We start from the raw sequence: 19,204 nt of genomic DNA on the forward strand, positions 1-19,204 counted from the left end.
AGAAAAAAAATGTAAGAAAACAAACAATAAAATCACAAATTTACAGTTCAGTGCAACATGCTTGGCGACCCGCCAATATGCAAATCATTTGATGTAGAGGATGCATTTTTTTTGTCCTAGTCTACAGTAAAGAGTCCACATTTATGACTCAAAACCAACTCAAATTATTTTTATTCAGGCAAATGTTACAGATCGGTAAAAAATAAAAAAAGATGGGATATGTTCATCTTCAACAAACCATGAATGAATAAACAGCAGTCATGGATGAGCTAATGGATAAAGTTGGACGGATCTGGCCGTGATCTACTCCGTTACCAACGCAGACTTGACTACAGTACACAGAGGATTACAATTTCATGTAGCCTGAAGACGCCTACTGATTGACAGGTGAAAGACAGAAGGGAATATTATGGACAGGGGAAATACACGGGTAAACATTAGGTAGATAAATCTCTGAACTACAGTAGTTTGGTACAATGGCTGGTTAACACTAAATCCAGAAAATATAAGGACAATGTAATGTTTTAAAATCTATGAATAGATCTAAAATAAGAAAAAAAAGAATGACCTGTTTAGCGTGAGCCAAAGTCTATTATCCAAAGGCAAAACATTTGACCAACTTTTTGTTATCAATGAAATGAATAAAGATAATGAGCCTTAATCATGCGTCACCTATCAACGAGGAACAATTTCTTTCCTTCTTGGACATATTTACTCAGAATAGAATCAAAGGATGACAAACAAACAAACAGCAGTGCTACAACGAAAGATTAACACAAAGTAAATCAGTATTTCAAACATTTTAAAAAGGGGTTATCTAATCAAAACACTTTTTATACCAAACTACAACGCAACATTTCCAAATAGAGACTATGACAACAGATCGAAGCTGCAAAACCAGCTATTAGAAAGGGCAGAATAAGCATAAATTCAAAACTTAACTGTTCAGCTGCCCGACGTGTAAATAAGAGCAAAATAATTATTTACAGGAAAAAACAAAAACAATCATTGAGTCTAAACTCTAAGACAGATCCGCTGAAAGTACGAAAGAAAAAAAAAAAAAATCATTGATAAAAGCACTCTGCAATGAACTCGTGCAAAGCAAAAAAACAATACAACAAAACATATTTAAGGGTTCGCAACCTGCTGCTACTGAAACCTCACTTTAAAGAGGACATTACCAACATTTAATATTTAGATTTAGGCAAATTATCAGGGCTAGTTTAATGACCTAAATTAGCTGAAGCAGTAAAGTTTACAACGCAGGAATTTCAAACACCTTTTGTAGTCGGCGCCAATGTGGAACGGAGCGATTCGATTGGCTGAGGATGGTATACAACTGCCAACATTTGGCTCTTAAAACACGTTATACGGGACCATAAACACATTATAAGCACCGAGGGAGCGCGCGCTGATGACAATCGCCGATACACATGAGTGCGAACGATTAACGGCGTCGAGTTCTCCATGCGGTGATGTCACGTCGCTCGTTGTGTAAATTTTCCCAGACATCTACGCTCATGTTTATGTCGTGTTCAATAAGATAAGCCGCGTTTCAAATCATACGCTTGTCATCTGCTTTGGAGTAAAATGCGCAGAAAACAGTTTTGGTGCCAAGTCGTAAATAAACTCCCGGAGCTAATCTACTCACCTGTGAATGTAAAGCACTTTAAAGAAAGTTTTTTTGGGTGTTTTTTTTTTTTTTGTCGGGGCATCTGCGTTGGTTTTATGGAGCTCATAATTCTCGAGATAATGTTTTTTTTGTTTGTTTTTTTCCTTCAGATGATTTTTGGCTGTAATTACTTTAATGAATACTCTGTCACGTAATGACAGGTGTTAATAGTCTTTATGTGAACTCATGATGTGGACCATTTTTGCAAGCTGCAGATTAAGATGATACTAATGTAGACGTAGCTACATGCGTACAGACCGTATCTAAAAAAAAAAAAAAATCCCCAAAACATTATGATTGAGGCTGCCCCTTATCGAAGAATGCCAAGTGTTCCTGATAAAAAACACGGGACGAAACGTTGTCGGATATGTAACGGTAGCACGGTTGAGTGAATATGAATTTTACTGATTGCATTCACGGTCGTTTCATTTGATCTGAATTGCTTTATCGCCGCTGGAAACGAAGAAGTTAATTTTGGTGTCGCTGACCAAACTGTTAAAACAAAAATATACAATCGCTGCACGTTTGAGCTGCAGGAATGAACTCGAGTGACACAAATGAAAAAAAATACTCAAATTGTGTTACATACATTTCTGTATGAATGAAGCAATTACAATATGCCAAACAAATTCCATGTACTATCTGTGGGCATGCTTGTGAGATAAAATGCTTTGTAAATCCAGACGAGAGGAAAAATAACAGAGCAAAACCTGTCAATGCTGATGATGGGAAATTGTCCAACTATCAAACCTTTATATGACCTTTCTTGAGCGTCCTCCTTTATTCCGCTCAAATTCACACAAATCGGGACTCGGATGTATCTCAGTTTACAGTAGAGATATTTAAAGGCACATTCTGCAATATCTCCTATTGCATTGTTGACTTAACAAAGACACACAGTGTCACGGATGCAAAGCACCTGAAACCTCACCTCACACGATATCACTACACGAGAGAGCTGCAGAACCAGAAGGTTTAAAAACCAGTGGGGCGACCTCCACCAGAACTAGAACCAGAACCAGAGCCAGAACCAGAGCCAGAGCCAGAGGAAGGTGTTGATATGCCGATCTCATACACGCGAGGAAACTGATAGCTTCTGTAATCTGACAATTAGACCACGTGTGAGTGTTACAACTGCATTTTTGTATCTTTGGTAGACCCACTGGTGATATGAAAATAAAATGTTGCTGAGATGGCGTAAGAACTAGTGATGGCTAACCTAATTGGGTTTTTAATTTAGGGTGTGATTAAGATTTAGTTTGAGCTAATAATTTACACAATCAATTATTTATTGCAACTAAAACTAAAATAAATCGGCAGGTGTGACATTTACTGCCTGCAGGTGGCGCAAATCTTAGGAACTTCCTGACTTTAACTGGTAGTGCTATTAGTTTTCTTCCTATAGGTGGTGCAGACTGGCACCACCCTTGTGGTTTAAATCTACAGTGACCCAGATCCAAGAGGTGCTTTGCATCTTAAAAACAAACAATGACACCTGAGTGCATTAATGGCTTTACCATGTTCGAACTCTCAGTCCTTCCGATCCTCGCCCTCAGCAGTGCTGACGGGAAGAGGCTGAGTAGGAAATCTCGCCGACTGTGCCTTTAAACGTCTTGCAGGACGCAAAACCCACAAGTGCTTCAGCGTACATGCGCGTTTTACTTCTTTTCCGTCTTCAGCGTTTGCATAAAACTCCACAGATCCTTGACCACCTGAGGAAGGCGTGGGGAGAGAAAGGGCAACACCACAACGGGAAAGAAAAGACAAGAAAGAAAGAAAGAAAGAGAGAGAGAGAGGAATAAATTATAAAACAAAAACAACATCCAAATGAAGTGCGATACAGCATGAGAACACGACTCACTTTTCTTTTCTTTTTTTTTTTCTTCTTCTTTTTTTTACTACAACATGCTTTTGTGCGTCTCGCCTGTGGGAATGCTGAGATTAGACGGGCCGGTCGGGGGAACGACGAGGGGTTGGGTGGGGGCAGCAGTACATACCAGAGTATATGACTAGGTGCTCCAAGTCTGACAGATCTCAGCCTTGGCTGATGAAACCAAAGCACTTCCACAGATGTTTCTACACACACTGGGATCGACAAGCCCTCTCGCCGACCCAATTCTCCATTCACCCCCCCTCCCCCCTCCGATCTTTCCCTTGTCCACCCAGCCTAAAAAGAGCTTTCACCTGCTCTCATGGCTGTACAGTTAACATTTGAACAGTGCAAAGCAGACTGTTCTAAATAGCCCGTTTCGAGCTTTCCTATCCATCTACATTTCCCTGAATCACTTAAGTCTGCAGCGGTCATCCGAGACTCCCGGCTGATTCATTCGCGCTTCGCGAAAAACAACATACAGGGGATGTTGTTTTTCTTCCGCAATGACAAGCAGCATTAGAAAAGATTTAAAGTCCTACATTCGGTCAAAGGCCTTGAATGTGAAAACGACTGGTACCATCCACATACCACCAGTCCCTTCATTAAGGCTACAAAAGACACACTCCCGTAAATCAACCGAGAAAGAGTTTGCTTTGGCAGGTGTACTCCCATTCCATCTCACAAGAGCCCGCCGACACAAAATGAATATATTTCAAAAGCAGAACACGCTGTGCTGCGGAGACATTTGACCAGACAGCGCGAGGTATGAGGACGAGAGCGAGGGAACAATAACGCATTCCTGGGTATCTGTTGTGGCAAAGATGCTCTTAAAGCCGAGATGAGGTTTGGTGTTAAATGTGCCCGCGGCTACGAGCGCTCAGCAACTGGGAGAATATTTCTAGAAACCTGGCCGTAAACAACTTAGCTGAGCGTTCATTGGAGCAAGAGAGCAGAAAAACTGATGTGAACTGCACGTGGTTTAAAAGATAAAAATAAAAAATAAAAACATAACATTTAACCCACTTCAAGTCAAATGTCAAATTCCCTGACTTTCCAGTGTTTCCCCAACCGAATGTCTTTGGAGGACGGGCTGCCCTGCCAACGTTTTGTACTGTTTTCGGTACAAAACTTTTCACTGTTTAAACCTTCTGCCGAATTATGATCTCACACAACTGGGCCTGCCTCATAAACACACTGCAAAAAAAAAAAAAATGCTGTCAAATTTCAACAGTAACAAGCTACCATGCTTCCTACTGTTGCCGTGGCTACAAAGAGCCATCTTCCATATTTGATAGATCTATCGTAGAACTTTACATTTATCTTCTCCGCTGCCTATTTTTAATCACCCAGTTTTAGAACTCTTCATTCTGTCGGCAAATTTCTTGAAATTGACATTTTCCTGGCATGTTTTCCCTTCTCAGCAGGTTCAAGAAAAGGCATCTCTTTACTGAAGTGCTTGCCACTTGTTGATGAACTGAGAAATAATGTGATAAAAAAAAAATAAAGACTACATGTAAAAGTCTTTTTATATATATATATATAAATGGCAGCTAAAATTTAAACATGCAAACAAAATTGCCTGAAATTTCAGGATTTGGCCCGAAATCTGATTTTCCCTGTCTGGAAAGGAGCTTTGAAAATTCCCTGATATTCTCTGAAATTCCCTGACCTGTGGGAACCCTGACATGAAGTAGGGAAAGACTAATCTCAGGGTTTGATAATTACTTACTTTTTTGTCTGAGACTTTAAAAGAACTCTTCACGAAATTCTCAAACTTCTGCTCCGTCTTCGGTAGTGATTTCCCCTGAAGTAAGGAAAAAAAAAGAAAAGAAAAGGAAAAAAAGACCATTAAATCACCATCTTAACAGTCAGACATCCAATTATGGGGGATAATTTGCAATAAAGAAAAAAAAGAGGACGACAGCTTTACCTCCTTGACTGCCGTTGACAACTTGCTCTTAATCTCAGGGAGAGACGGAGATTTAGACGGGCCGGCCTGGGGTTTGTCTTTTCCCGGGGAAGGTGTCTGGAAGAACATATCAGTTAGATAAGAAACACCGGTTGATACGTCAAATAAGGAGAGATTTATGGAGTTTTAGATAAATTATTCCACGATATCTCCTCTTTAACTCTGGTTCAGCTCTCAGCATTAATTCTATTTTTCTGTGTTCCCATTTGAAGTCAACACGAAGCTGCTCATCCCAACATGTTGACGATGAGGTCATTTGCTGACCAACGGGCCAGTCGGGGCTGCAGACCGATCATGACCCATTTAATCTGGGTCTATGTTTACAGGCTTGGCGTGGGCAACCAGCTGGAAGAAGATAAAAGCATTAGAAAGGACAACAAATTCTAGACTAATTACACCATTATTATTTTTTTTTTACAAATACATCAGGTGCAAATTATGTTTTTTATTGTTTGCAAGCAGGAGAGGGCAAGCCCTGACTCTCCATTGAGCAACGCAGATGGTTTTTCAAATGTGTTTTTCCATTCATGGAAAATTCTAATGACTGAATTAAAGGGGAAAAAGGGTCCAGGTCCAAGCTTTTCTGCTTGTTTTTCAATGAATTATGCTGACATCAAATGAACGATTTCAACAAGTAAAATAACATGTTTTCTGTTCAGCATGTACGAATGGTCAAAACTTTAAAAAAAAAAAAAAAAAAAAAAAAAAAAGAAAGAAAGAAAGAAAACTGACACAAAAAGCTTTTTTTTTTTTTTTTTTTTATGGGGGTTTTTTGTGTAACATTTTTGGTGCAAATTCAAAGCCTGAAGACTCCCATGGGTTTGTAAAGATGACAGCAGCCCACAGGTGTGTCCAGACCTGGCCAGCCAAGGGCCCCAGAGATCCTCAATTAGGAAGTGTCTGAATGTGACACAACAAAAACAACAACAACACACACACAGACACACACACACACACACACACACACACACACACACACACACACACAGACACACACTGTGACTGCATGTTACACAAGTCGCGGTGCTTGTCCCTACACGCAAAAGCCAGTGTGGAATCCGGTGAAATTGCAGGGTTTCATTGATAGCCAGAGACGCATATGAAAGACGACAGAGGACGTGTGTAGAGAAAGGTTTTTTTCAACCAGCAAGTCGGGGGGAAAAAAAAAAGAAAAAAAAAATCATGAGCAAATACCCTGTTGTCCACTTATTTGTACATCTGTTTGGTTGCTGATGTTCCTGCTTCAAAACACTCTATTCGTTTCCACTGTGATTGAACAGCTTGCTGAGTGGCGAATGGCTCAGACACATTCAGGGTCTGGAAACAGCATGTACGTACTGCATGTTGGTCTCAGCTATTTAGATTCGGATGTTTGCTTATCCGCAATCGTTTTTATCTGCTGGCGCCAACTGCCTCAATATTGTTTGAATAAGACACCAAACCAAAATATGCTGGTGGCAAAAGCCAATGGGGACTGAAGTCTGAAAAATTAGGCCGATGCAGAAGTGCCTTAAACTGCAATACCACCGGGTGCCACTAGAGGTTGGCTCCATAGACTCCCATTCAACTCGTGTCATAAAATTCTAATTCAATAAAATTTCTCCACGAGTTACCTTGGTCTTGCTAGCTGAAGTCGCTTCTTATTCGTTTTCTAGCCTTCCATCTGTAAATAATCCCATCGTTATTTAGAAAATAAAATGCATAAAGCCATAGTTGGGGGGGGGGGGGGTCTGTTTGATTGACAGGCCTCTGGTGCAGTCAGGTTATGGCTATCGGTGGGCGGGACTAAGTATTGCCGGGTTTTTGTGAGAGGAAACCGGAGTACCCGGAGAAAACCCAACAAGGCAAACTCCATAACATAAGATATTAAACAGAAAAATAATGAAAAACATATGGGCTACATCTCACCGGGCATAACAAATCTTGAAGAGGTATTTAACACTTGGTAGACACAAAATGTGACGATTACCTAGGAAGCATGTGTAGCCAATAAAAATAGGTCAATTTTAGGAGTGAACAAGTACAAGACAAAAAAGCTTGTCTCTTGTTTTATGTTCAGAACTGATTCAATATCAGACCTTGTTCTCTAAACTCGACCCTCAGTACCGCAGCTCTTTTGATAGAAGCAATGAAAAAACACATGCCATGTGTCACAACCTGATTCCTCAAAAATTCCTTAATCAAGCTGTAAAAAGAAAGATGAAACTGTTAAAAACAGGTGGAATCATCTTTGGAAAAAAAAAATTAGAAATAAACATAATGATCTGTCCCTGTCCCCGAGAGAACCGCATTTTATAGCAGAGATCAAAAGGCATAAAACGAACACAACCTTGACGCAAACATACCACACTTAAAAAATAAAAAAACAAAAAAAACATATGCTGCTGGCTCCCGGCCAGAACAAAAACACTACGTATTTATTATTTACGGGCAGCTCTCTCTACTTCCAAAGGACAGCTGCGGACATGAAACAGCTGATAAACACTCACAAGCTTTTTCATCTGGGCCGGACGCTGATTACAGATGCCACGAGTCATGGAACTTAATCACAAGCACGCTATCATTTGATGCAATCGCTCGTCCTCGATCCGGCTCAAACACATGCTTGTGACACCTTTGCTCATCAAGTCCGTCCGGGGATAGCAATTGTCATTATGTTGGAATGAGGAGTTCAGAGGCCCACATCTAGAGGGGGTGTGGGGTTGGGTTGGGTGTGTGGGGGGGGGGGAGACCACTGGGAACTGTGACTCTTATGAATCCTGTTTATGTTCATACACGAGTCGGTCCGTTGGGACGTTTCTCAGGGCCAAAAGTCGTAAGAAGCAAACATCCTCACACTCGCAGGAGAAATAAATAAGCACTAACAAGACAGGCACCTGCTGCAACACGTGTCAATCAGCCACTAAAAAACAATGACTCACCCCCCCCCCTCTTTTGGGATAAGGCTGAGTGAAGTGGTTAACAACTTTTACGACTGTGACGTGCGCTCGAAGGCATCGACTCCTCCGAAGCCATCAATCAAAAGACACCAGCTGCGAGATAAAGTGACTTCAGATCGGCGCAGCTCGAGTTAGCCGGCTCTCGCGTCGAGCCCGTTGCACATTGGAAGGAAGGTGCCGCTGCACGCTGCGCCGCGAGAGGTGAGAACCGCGGCAAACTGGCAGCAGATCTGACGAGCCAATCTTAATGACCAGTCACATCGCATTTAAGGGAAAGGAAAAAAAAAAAGAAAGAAAAAGAAATCCGAAAAAAACAAAACAGACATCCACGCCCCGCTTCCTCGCTCCTCAGGGGCATCTGGAAGCGCAAGCTGCACCAGACATCAAACGCCGGTAATGAGAGCAATTGGGAGAGGGTGTGTCCAGGAAGTGAGGGGTGTGAAGAGCTTGTGGAGAGGGAACAGTTGTGTAGAAGAAGAAGAAGAAGAAGACAAAGAAGAAGAAGAAGACGACGAAGACGAAGAAGAGGAGAGAGGATCGGGGGAGCAGGCAAAAGCACCAGAAAGTTAAATCTGGCGGGATGAGTTTCAGGAGTTCGGTCGCCCGTTGGCTAATCACTGCGAGCCACTGTGCTGTGGCTGGACACCAACGAGCTGCCCTTTTTTTTTGGGGGGGGGGGATTATTCTTTACCCTCGGGGGTTTAGCAATCCTGCGGCTTAGTGTTAAACATGACAAAACTCACAAAGCCTGCTGTCAAGACGTCAGTCAAGAAATTACTATTTTCTCAAGTACCCCCCCCCCCCCGCACGCAAAAGTGAGCGTAAGATGTTGTGCTTTGCAGCGTAAGACGCCTTTAATCATACAAGCGTTTCCATTCTCGTGTTTTCACGTTATATTTTCAGAAGTAACATGCTTTGTGAAAGGTGTAAACAAAAATAAATAAATAAAAAACACAGAGAAGCTTGTCAACACGTCCGTCCGTCCCCCCCACCTCCCTTCTCCCCCCATTCGGATGTGTCTGTGAGCTACGGAGCGGGTGAGGGGGGGGGGGCATCAAAAGGCGGGCTGCAACTCAAGACGGCCGGGTCAAGCCGAGGGGTCGCGGGTTTAAACCTTGCCCCAGGAAAACCCATTTTAGAGGTCAGGTGTGTTTGCTTAAAGGCAGGCAGAGTTCAAGCTTTTGGGTTGGTTCTTTTTGGAGAGGCGGCCTGAACAAGACATTCCATCCAAGAAATTAACTATCAGGTTGGAGCTAATTGCAACGTGCAATTCCTTGGCTTTGGAAAAGGTAAGCCCTCTCCAGGTTTCTTTTTGCATTTTCTTTTATTGTGAAGGACAATAAATGCAAACAATTATCTTGGTTCAAAGAAAACTTCTGTCGTTTCAGGCTCAGGCTCGAGTTTTTTTTATTTTATTTTAAGTGCCATACATTGCATAATAAATTCTACTTGCAGGCTTCATCAGGTTTTCACTTCAAAAACCTACTTAAAGTAGTGAGTGATCAATTTCTTTGGGCTTTAAAACGTGTCGCTCTCCTCCGATTCATTCTGCGCGATGCTCCGACAGAATACATCGACCACCAGTAAACAAACATGAGCCGCCTTTCTGTACCTTAAACTGTGGTTTGACCGCTGGTCCCGAGGGTTTCCCTGCAGGCCCATTCTGTTTCACTGGCGTCTTGTTGGGCTTCTTAACCGATGACTCTGGGCCCTGAGGAAACAAACAAACAAACATCCTGAGTAAGACATCCCTGAAAGATGTGCTTTGACCTGCTCAATTTAGCAGTCTGCTTAAAACGAGCAGGAAACTGTCTTTGTATCAGAAAATGTACAAAGATAGTTAATCACACCAGACGAACCCAAAGTTAATTGTAATTGTCTGACACTTCAATTCAAAATTATATAACGCCGATGCACAACACAGGTTATTTCATGGCACTTAACGCAGTAAAAGTCCTCACAACAGAACTTCAGAGGAACACAGCAATTCAACAATTCCCACGTAAGCTGGGAGGAGAAAAAAAAAACTCCCCTTTAAAAGGGAGAAAAACCTCCAACAGAAGGAAGGAAAACCTCCCTTTGACCAGTATTTATCCTTCCATGTACTGTATATATTTATTTCACCCCTTTTTGTCAATTCGTGACTTTCAAACTCTTTCTCTCATGTCGGATATCAAAACAACCACCTCTTCGGTGTTCTGGTAGTTATGTCAAGTTGTTTTGACAAGTCCCACATCAAAGCGCTAATTGCCGAGCCTTTTTATAGCTGACAAATTATAACGCGCAAGGTAACATAATCTGAAGCACATTTGAAGTGTTTGCAGTTGTGGTTAATTCCCTTCAGAGTTTTGAGCCATGAGGTCTTCACATTATTTTCTCCCACCCCAGTTAAGACCATAATAACAGCAATGCTGCACATGTAGACGAGTTTTCGAAGGCCGAAAACATGCAAGTTTACATTCTTACAACAAAGGCAAAACAAAAAAGGTAAGAGCATAAGGTTATTCTATACGATAAAAGATAATTGGCAGCTTTAATAGTTCATCCTGATCCAACATCTCAGGAACGAAGCCTGTACTTAAAAACAAGCATCTAAAGCTACAGAGGAAACACGAGACACACTCGGTAATTTCTCACTGATCAGGTACTTAGTACCCAAATAACCCGTCATTGTTCCCCACACTGGAAGGCCTTCCCGCCAGGTTTCCACTGCTCCCACTCACCTGTGTAATTACCTCGTAATAGCCGAGGCAAGTACCTGCATTTCCTGAGCGCATACCCCTTTTCCTTGCAATCATTGGTGTTCACCTTGGAATGGACTAGAAGTGTAATTGCCTGTGTTGACACGACCGCTACAAGGCAATTACACATGCGATTCCCTAAAGCGACGCCAGTAATGCAAGATGCTGGAAGTTACGGTGAGATTTACAAGTTGTTTGTGAGTGACAGATTAACTCACGACGGACGAAACTCGAGCGAGAAATTCATCGTCTTCATCGATACATCTGAGATTACAGAATGTAATCTGGATATTCAACCCCCCCCCCCCCACACACACACACACAAAAAGTCAGATTTTTAAATGAGATATTAAAAGTGATTTGTTTGCTTCCCTTTTCTGTGCAACCATCAGAATCACCTTGCTTCTACCACAACACAAAGAACAAGCCTGAAATCCTACATCCACATCGTGGCACAAGACGCAAGTGCTGTCACTGTCTTGGATTTGAATGTACTTCTACGAGATGTCACGTCACATCCAAGTTCCTGGGTCATCCTGAAAAAAACAAAAAACGACCCCCGGGAGCAAAAACTTTCTGGAAGCAAGAACGGATTTCCTGATTGCCTGGAAAAAGCTCACGTGTTGTCAGTGCACGCTCACTATGCTTGTTTTGCCGAACAAAGGACTTACATAAAGTACAACTTCGCTTAACAGTTTCCTTTTTAAAAATTGTTATTTTACATTGGTGCGTTTTGTTCTCAGTGCCAACACGGGCAAAGCCACACTGCACCGCTGCCAAATTTACAATACCCATCTCCAGTGATGATGTAAGAGTTATTTGTCATGGCAACGCTGACTAATTGTAAGGCAAACATGAAAAAAAACACAGGTCACAGCGGGGTCATGTGAAGGCCAGGATCTAAATTTGAATATCCAGTCTAGTTTAACAATCAAGATTAACTCCACAGATGTGTTAGTTATTCACACTGAGCAGAAAATGACAAAAAAAAAAAGAACACAGGCACACTTTCAGCTCAATACACTAAAAATCTTGACGATCTATTGCCGTGTTTCAAATGGCGTACTCACGTAATAACACTCGCTATTTTGTGTGCATAACTGCGTATACAAGGTCGAGTACAGAAACATGCAGTGCAATACAAGTACCCGGATGATGCACTCAAAACGGTACAAAAAAACCCAGAAGAAGCGTGAACCGCTGGAACGCTTTTTAGCCCAAACGGTTGGAAGGGGGCGGGGCCTCGGACGTAAAGGATTTTTGAATTAAGGCGTCTGAGGAAGCTGCAGCTGTTCCTGAACACAACCACACAAACGTGTTTCTTTTTCCACCGCTGCTGCTGGACAGAAGCCATCAGCGTGTTTATTGAATTCGTTAACAAAAGAAAAAAAAAGAGGAGCACAAGAACACGTTGCTTTCTGGGTAAAATGATTAAAAGCTGCAGATATTTTTGGCGGGGGATGTGGTCACATGCTGCGGTCAAAATTCAAGTGCTTCACAAGTAAGCGTCCTGACACGTAAGAGAGCTATTTGTCAGTGTACTAAGGGGAAGCATACCGTTCGGTACGCGGCACGTGTGTCCAGATTTCCTGTTCGTCAAAAATATCTGACCATAGAACAATTGAACTGGATTCATCTGAGCAGGGATTTGATGCCACTTCTGACACTCGGTGCTTTTGAAAACACATTTTGGTTTCTTCCTCAGTACAGCCCCTGAGGTTTGACAACAAAAGGAAAAACATCCTGAAACACTCCGAGAAACAACACTCCCTGAAAGCTAAAGAGGAAGAAGGGTGAGGAAAAGGATTAAGGTCATTGAGGGGAAACATGGAGGGGCGGGGGGGGGGGGGGGAGGGAGGGAGGGGGTCTGCAGGAGGAATTGAAAAAAAAAAAGAAAAAAAAAAAAAAAAGAGAAGAAGACAACAGAATAAATCAACAGGTGACAGAACTGCTCAGCTGTCATCTGACCCTCAGGGAAGGATCGGCGTTCACGTCGCAGGTATGCGCATCTGCCCCGCTTTGATCTTTTTTGGCCTGGCACAGTTTGCACTTGGATTGCGTGCTTTCACACAAAAAAAAAAAAAAAAAAAAAAAAAACACAAAAAAAAAAAAATAGAAGAGAGAAGAGAGAAAGAAATCACAAACAGACACCGACGTTAAAAAAAAAAAAAAAAAAAAAAAAAAAAAACAAAGGAGGCAGATACACACATGTACCCACACCCACACACACACACACACACTTGCGAACGATTGTGGTAACACGTAAAAAAAAAAAAAAAAAAAAAAAAAAAACAAGTGTTCAAAGGCAAAAGCCAGGTGCAAAGCTGAAATGGCATGAGAAACGATAAAAAGGAGCAATCATATTAACAGTGGGATGACAGAGGGACAAAGATATGCAGCGTTTCAGAAAAATGGTTGAAGATGTTTCCCATAACTGAAGCGTGTATGTGTGTGTATGTGTGTGTGCGCGTGTGCGCGCGTGCGTGTGTGCGTACGTGCGCTTGTGCGTTACAGCATAACACGGTGCGGTCTTGTTGGTGTGACGGTGAGAATTCAAGCAGATTACAGAGGAGAAATCCGATCATTACACCACGCAGACCCTGTGTTTTACTCTCGGAAAACAGGTGGGTACATGAGTGAACAGGATGGAAAAAAAAAAAAAAAAAAAAGTTCTGATGTTTTGTATCGTACAAAGAGGTGGACGGTCAGCGAGTGCAGGAATGGGTAGGGCCCGCCGAAATGAAAATGCTTCTGCGGCCCGTTGGAGTGCGTGGAAGTTTTAAATGAAGTGGTAGAAAAGACTGAAGAATTCCTTCTACACCAAGATAATGACTCTAACGGAGGGAAGTCAGTGACTGCGCTGCCACCTGGTGGACAAATGAGGATTGGAAACACTCCAAACAAATACTGCTCTACAAACTAATGTGTACTGAACTACAAGGATATTTAGTTTGTTCTGATGGAACATAAAAATTAAAATGAATTAAAAAAAATTAAACAAAAAAATGTCATTTATACTACTCAAAGTTAAAAATGATATAACCTGCAGATATATGAAAACAAAAATATAGAAGAAAACTCATCTCTTTGAATTGTAGTTTATCTAATACTGATGTTATGTATTTGGGAAATTTTAACACAATCTAAAAATTGTTAATGTTCTTTAAATTCCTTGGTCAACTAGGACATTGGTTCAGACTCATTATGTGTCTATCGATTATCAAAAATAACCCCTCTGTATTTAACGTTAGGTTTACCATGAGCCTGTTGTTGTTTTTTGCATATATCCTGTTTTTTTCTCCTGTTGTTTATTTCTGCAATTATTTGTCAAATGAATTAGAAAATTTTTCAAAAACTTGCATCACGACTTTTGACCGAGAGACTAGATCACTGTAGCCATTGGCAATATTATTGAGATTCACCACCGTCATCAATGACGTTATTAATATTATCTATAAAAAGGAACAAAAGAAGAAGAAAAAAAAAAAGAGACCGGGCTTACTTTTTTGAAGACTTTCCCAAGAATCTTCTGAGGCTTCACGTCGTCCTCGCTGTCATCGTCACTACAGAAAAAGCAGGAAGAGAATTCAGTTAATCTGAAAATGTATTGAGGTAAATAACAATGTGACAGCAAAAAACAACAATAATACTTTTCTATTTTAGGCAGACGAATGTGTTTAGGCAACAACAATGAAAATGCAGCTTTTAGAAAATCCTACTCATCATCATCCTCGTCGCTGTCTTCTTCGTCATCGTCATCATCATCATCATCGGAATCCATCTTCAGTTTTTTCTGCAAGAAATATGAACGAGGGGCAAATTTTGGATTCTGGATAATGGCATATATTCCTAATTTTAATTAATTAACGTGATCACAGTGTGGATTTGTGTAGTCTGGATGCAGCAATTAAATAACCACCGCAGCCGCAGAACGCTTTGTACAATCGATATTTAGTTTTTCTATCAACTGAGCTTCAAATAAAAACAAATCATTAAAACTTTAAATGTCAATTTTTTTTTTTTTTTACTTTCACGCTGCAGCTTTCTTTCGTTCAGATAACTTTCATGGAGGTTTTTAAAAGCAGCTCCGGAGCCAAAGAACAAACTTGAGATAACTACCAGCTGAGGCTTCTTCCCCGACAGCAGGCTCGCAGGCCGCTTCACCGGTGACGAGTTGTTCTCCTCTTCATCCTCTGAATCCTTCACACCTACGAGGAAAACCGCCGGTTAGCGGCACTCCGAAGGGATGGGTTGTGTTTGATGCAGATTCACCTGCACAGCCCTGATTGTTGAGTGATTTTTTTTTTTTTATATCTATGAATTTGTGAAATTTTAAGCTTTCTGAGGTCAAAAGAGTGGCACTTTATTTCCAATTTTGAAGTCTTGCTTTTCTGTTATTCATTTGTCACTTCCCACTAAAACGGTCTTGAAAAGGACAAACTCACTCCGACTTGAAAGTGTGAAGAAATATGAGCAGATTTTTTTATTTTTTTATTTTATGCTGCTTAAAAAAAAAAAAAAAAAAATCAGGCCCAACTGTGAAGGGACCTCCTTCGTTCAACTTTTCACAACCACGCTTTTTTCCAGTAGGTACATATTTAATTTGAATGATGTGGTAAACTGTTGTCTTGAGTTTGAGCTGTTAATACTCACTGACAAAATGCTGCCCGCTGATGTGAACCGGTCCGGAGCCGGACTGGAGCCGGAAGGTAACCGGAGGAGTGATCTCAAACCCCCCTAAACTCATCTGGGCGACAAAAGAGCAGAAACAATAACGGCAAATCTGACTATCGTCCTTATTATGAATGCGCTGTTAACGATTATTTATACAGTGTGGTATTTGCATTTATGTTCTGAATAAATGCTTTCTCTCCTTTTGAGTTTTTTTTTTTTTTCTCTCTCTCTCGAGCAGAATCCGAAAACGTTGTAATTTGTTGACTCACAGAAGGCAGGACGGAAGGTTTCAGGGCGACTAGCGGCACTTTGGTCGTCTTCCCATCGTAAGTGAGGCCTTCGATTTCCACCATGTGAAACTTATCCTCGGCATCAGCTCCCAGACACACCTGGAAACAAGCAACACGGCCGACTCATGCGTCAACTAAACCTCACTTCATCCTGGCGTCGTCAGGCTCGCCATGCTCCCGATCGGGTTTCAGATAATCAACCTCACAGTCTTCTCATTTAGTAGTAAAGCTTTAAGTCCTGTTCGGGGTTAAATGTCTGAAATACCTGATCACGTCAATTCAACATCACAATCACAGTTTAATCAGACAGTAAATGATCAGCTGTTTCAGTCTGGGTTTTTCTTTTTTTCCAACCAAGATATCAAGAATTTTCAAGTTACAGTTAATTATGGGAATAATAAAAAAAAATTATCTGCTTCACATTTAAAAAAAAAAAATTAATAAATAAATAAATTTTATTTTTATTTACAAAGACAAACAAGTGAATTTAAAACATGAGATATATACTGTTATTTCCAGAATAACCGTAATCTATGTGCGTTATTAAAATAAATGAAAGGCCTTACTGCTTTGAGTGACAGCTGTTGCTCCGTATCATCGTCGTCTACATCAACTTTGAATTCCCGTTTGTCCGATTTCAAGGTGCAACCTGGTGGGGAGGAGGGGAGGGGTAATACATGGAGCGTGTCAACAAACAAACAAACAAACAACACATGCATAAAAAGCGTTTGAGATACGAGGCTGCGTCTTTTTTCTCTGCTAACAAAAGAGCTGAATTGGCGCCGAGTAGGAGGCAAAAGCAGGCTAACCAGCTGTTTACGCTAACTCCCGTGTTCAATGGCTGTTTGTAACGCGACAACGTGGAAGCTAAAAAAAAAACAACAACAACAAAAAACTGATTGTGCGACGCGAGCAGTTTCAGGTTTTGTCAGAATAAGAGAGCTCACCAAACAAGTACATTTGTGGTCTGCTCAAATCTGAGATATCGTCCTCCATCTTTGTAGTGGGTGGTTACGCTTCCGTAAACTGGTGTGACGGAGAGATCGACGAGCCAATGAGGAGGCAAGGACGTCACGCGTGTTTAAAACCACTTTGAGCCAATAGCGTTGGAGACCAAGGCGGGACAAAGTGAAGCTGAGTGTTCCGCAGGATGAACGCTAGATGAAGCTGTTGTAATATAAACTGGGGGGGAACCTTTAACTTTACAGAGATATGAAAGAACAAAAACCACAATAAAGATGACAATTTAAACAAAGTTTTAGGTTATGCATCATCTAGATGGATGGATGGATGGATGGATGGATGGATGGATGGATGGATGGATGGATGGATGGATGGATGGATGGATGGATGGATGGATAGATAGATAGATAGATAGATAGATAGATAGATAGATAGATAGATAGATAGATAGATAGATAGATAGATAGATAGATAGATAGATAGATAGATAGATAGATAGATAGATAGATAGATAGATAGATAGATAGATAGATAGATACGGAAAATAAAAAGCGAGTTATTGGATTACTTTGGGAGACCAAAAACAAGCGGTTCAGGATGAAGAGCTGACGGAAAGCATCTGCATGATGGTGGACGATTACTTCGGAGATGCTGACAAGGTAAGGTTCATAAAAGCACCTGCAATTCACAAGACGTAAAAAGACACGTAAAGTGAGGATACGTAGAGAAGTAGAGGCCTCTACAGGTACCGACTGATATTCAGGTTGCCATTAAAGGCATACAAATACAACAAATAAAAGGAAAGTAAAATATTATTTATTTGTACAGCACATTTCAACAATAAGGCAATTCAAAGTGCTTCACGTAAAACCATTGAAAGCATCAAAACATAAGGCAAAAGAAAAAGGATATTTAAAAACAGGTTGAAAGCAGTGATGCCCTTATCATCAAGATATTGTGTAACTCTGGCTTTCAAAACAGCCAAGTGCATACCTGCTGCTGTATTGTGTTTCTGCATACTTAGTTTATGTTTACTATCAGATCACCATCCGCTTTGCTGGTAAATAACAATGGCGGTTGCTGCTGATTTATCAGACTTCATTGTGTAGATCTGGCTTTTCCTTATGGGTCACTTGTATGTGTAGCCTATAATTTACTTTCATGATTAGTAGTAATAATGATAATAAACTTTATTTGTATGGCACCATTCATACAAGAAATGCAGCTCAAAGTGCTTTACAGCAAATTTAATTTTCTTAGAAAAGAAATGAGATGCGTAAGAACAGATAAAATGCATTAAATTAAACTCAGATAGAGTTTAAATATAAAATAAATAATCAGCAGCAACCGCCATTGTTATTTACCAGCAAAGCAGATGGTGATCTGATAGTAAACATAAACTAAGTATGCAGAAACACAATACAACAGCAGGTATGCACTTGGCTGTTTTGATATATATATATATATATATATATATATATATATATATACACATATATATAAATACATTATTTAGAATCGGATGTGATTATTTTTATTATTATTAAAAAATTTCCCCTCGGGGATTAATAAAGTAAATACCTACCTACCTACCTATTTCCATTCTCTGCTGCCATCTTGTCTGTCTTTTACTGTTTCTATTAGAGTTTTTCTTTTTGAGTATTGTAGCTATGCATCTCTCTTTCTATGTAGTCGTGGGTACATATTTCAACTAGGGGGTGCTGTGGGGATGATATTTATATATATATATATATATATATATATATATATATAAGTACATAAAGGTGTTAATTGGAAGACCACACATTTTCTGAAAATCTGCTGGGGTTATTATTAAATCCTCCTCCAGGTTTTTATATTTAGATTGGGATCTTCTCCCTTATGTCCGTTGCCTGATGTGCTGTTTGGACTAAATAAAAGAGGCCTCTGGCCAGTGATATTAAAAGTCCAGCCCTTTGGGGCAGTTGCAGTCATGAAGAGTCTTTCTGTGGTTGTTAAAAAATATTGATAATAAAACGGAGAATTATTGGGGCCTCACGCATAACAGGAGAAATGAACCGACGGTGAATCACTCCAAACTGCA

At 40.6% G+C, this 19,204-nt stretch overlaps 1 protein-coding gene across 2 annotated transcripts; it reads right to left on the minus strand.

Moving 5' to 3' along the window:
* Positions 1 to 154: 154 nt before the first annotated feature.
* On the minus strand, positions 155 to 17,188 carry npm1b (nucleophosmin 1b). 2 transcript variants are annotated; one of them, XM_069169437.1, is made up of 11 exons: positions 17,106 to 17,188; positions 16,725 to 16,807; positions 16,138 to 16,257; positions 15,848 to 15,941; positions 15,314 to 15,402; positions 14,914 to 14,987; positions 14,697 to 14,757; positions 10,066 to 10,164; positions 5,476 to 5,571; positions 5,275 to 5,349; positions 155 to 3,384 (listed from the first exon to the last, which is right to left on the minus strand). In XM_069169437.1, the coding sequence occupies exons 1-11, from the start codon at positions 17,152 to 17,154 to the stop codon at positions 3,331 to 3,333; spliced, it is 894 nt and encodes a 297-aa protein (XP_069025538.1). In that variant the 5' UTR covers positions 17,155 to 17,188; the 3' UTR covers positions 155 to 3,330. The 2 variants fall into 2 exon arrangements, with proteins under 2 accessions (XP_069025538.1, XP_069025539.1); XM_069169438.1 differs by having other exon boundaries at positions 17,117 to 17,140.
* Positions 17,189 to 19,204: the final 2,016 nt, after the last annotated feature.

This window comes from Embiotoca jacksoni, unplaced genomic scaffold (genome assembly GCF_022577435.1).
Source record: "Embiotoca jacksoni isolate LCO1_2020_lvr unplaced genomic scaffold, fEmbJac1.0.p SCAF_45, whole genome shotgun sequence".
In the NCBI taxonomy this organism is placed as follows: Eukaryota; Metazoa; Chordata; class Actinopteri; family Embiotocidae; genus Embiotoca; species Embiotoca jacksoni.

Bases quoted from the DNA above. Each gene is read 5' to 3' on its own strand.
- npm1b (XM_069169437.1), bottom strand. From the start codon at position 17,154: ATGGAGGACGATATCTCAGATTTGAGCAGACCACAAATGTACTTGTTT. The intron at 10,165-14,696 runs GTAAGCCCGGTC...TTGTTTCCTCAG, and splicing joins TTGGGAAAGTCTTCAAAAAA to GGCCCAGAGTCATCGGTTAA. The intron at 5,572-10,065 runs GTACAGAAAGGC...ATGTTCTTCCAG, and splicing joins CGGTCAAACCACAGTTTAAG to ACACCTTCCCCGGGAAAAGA.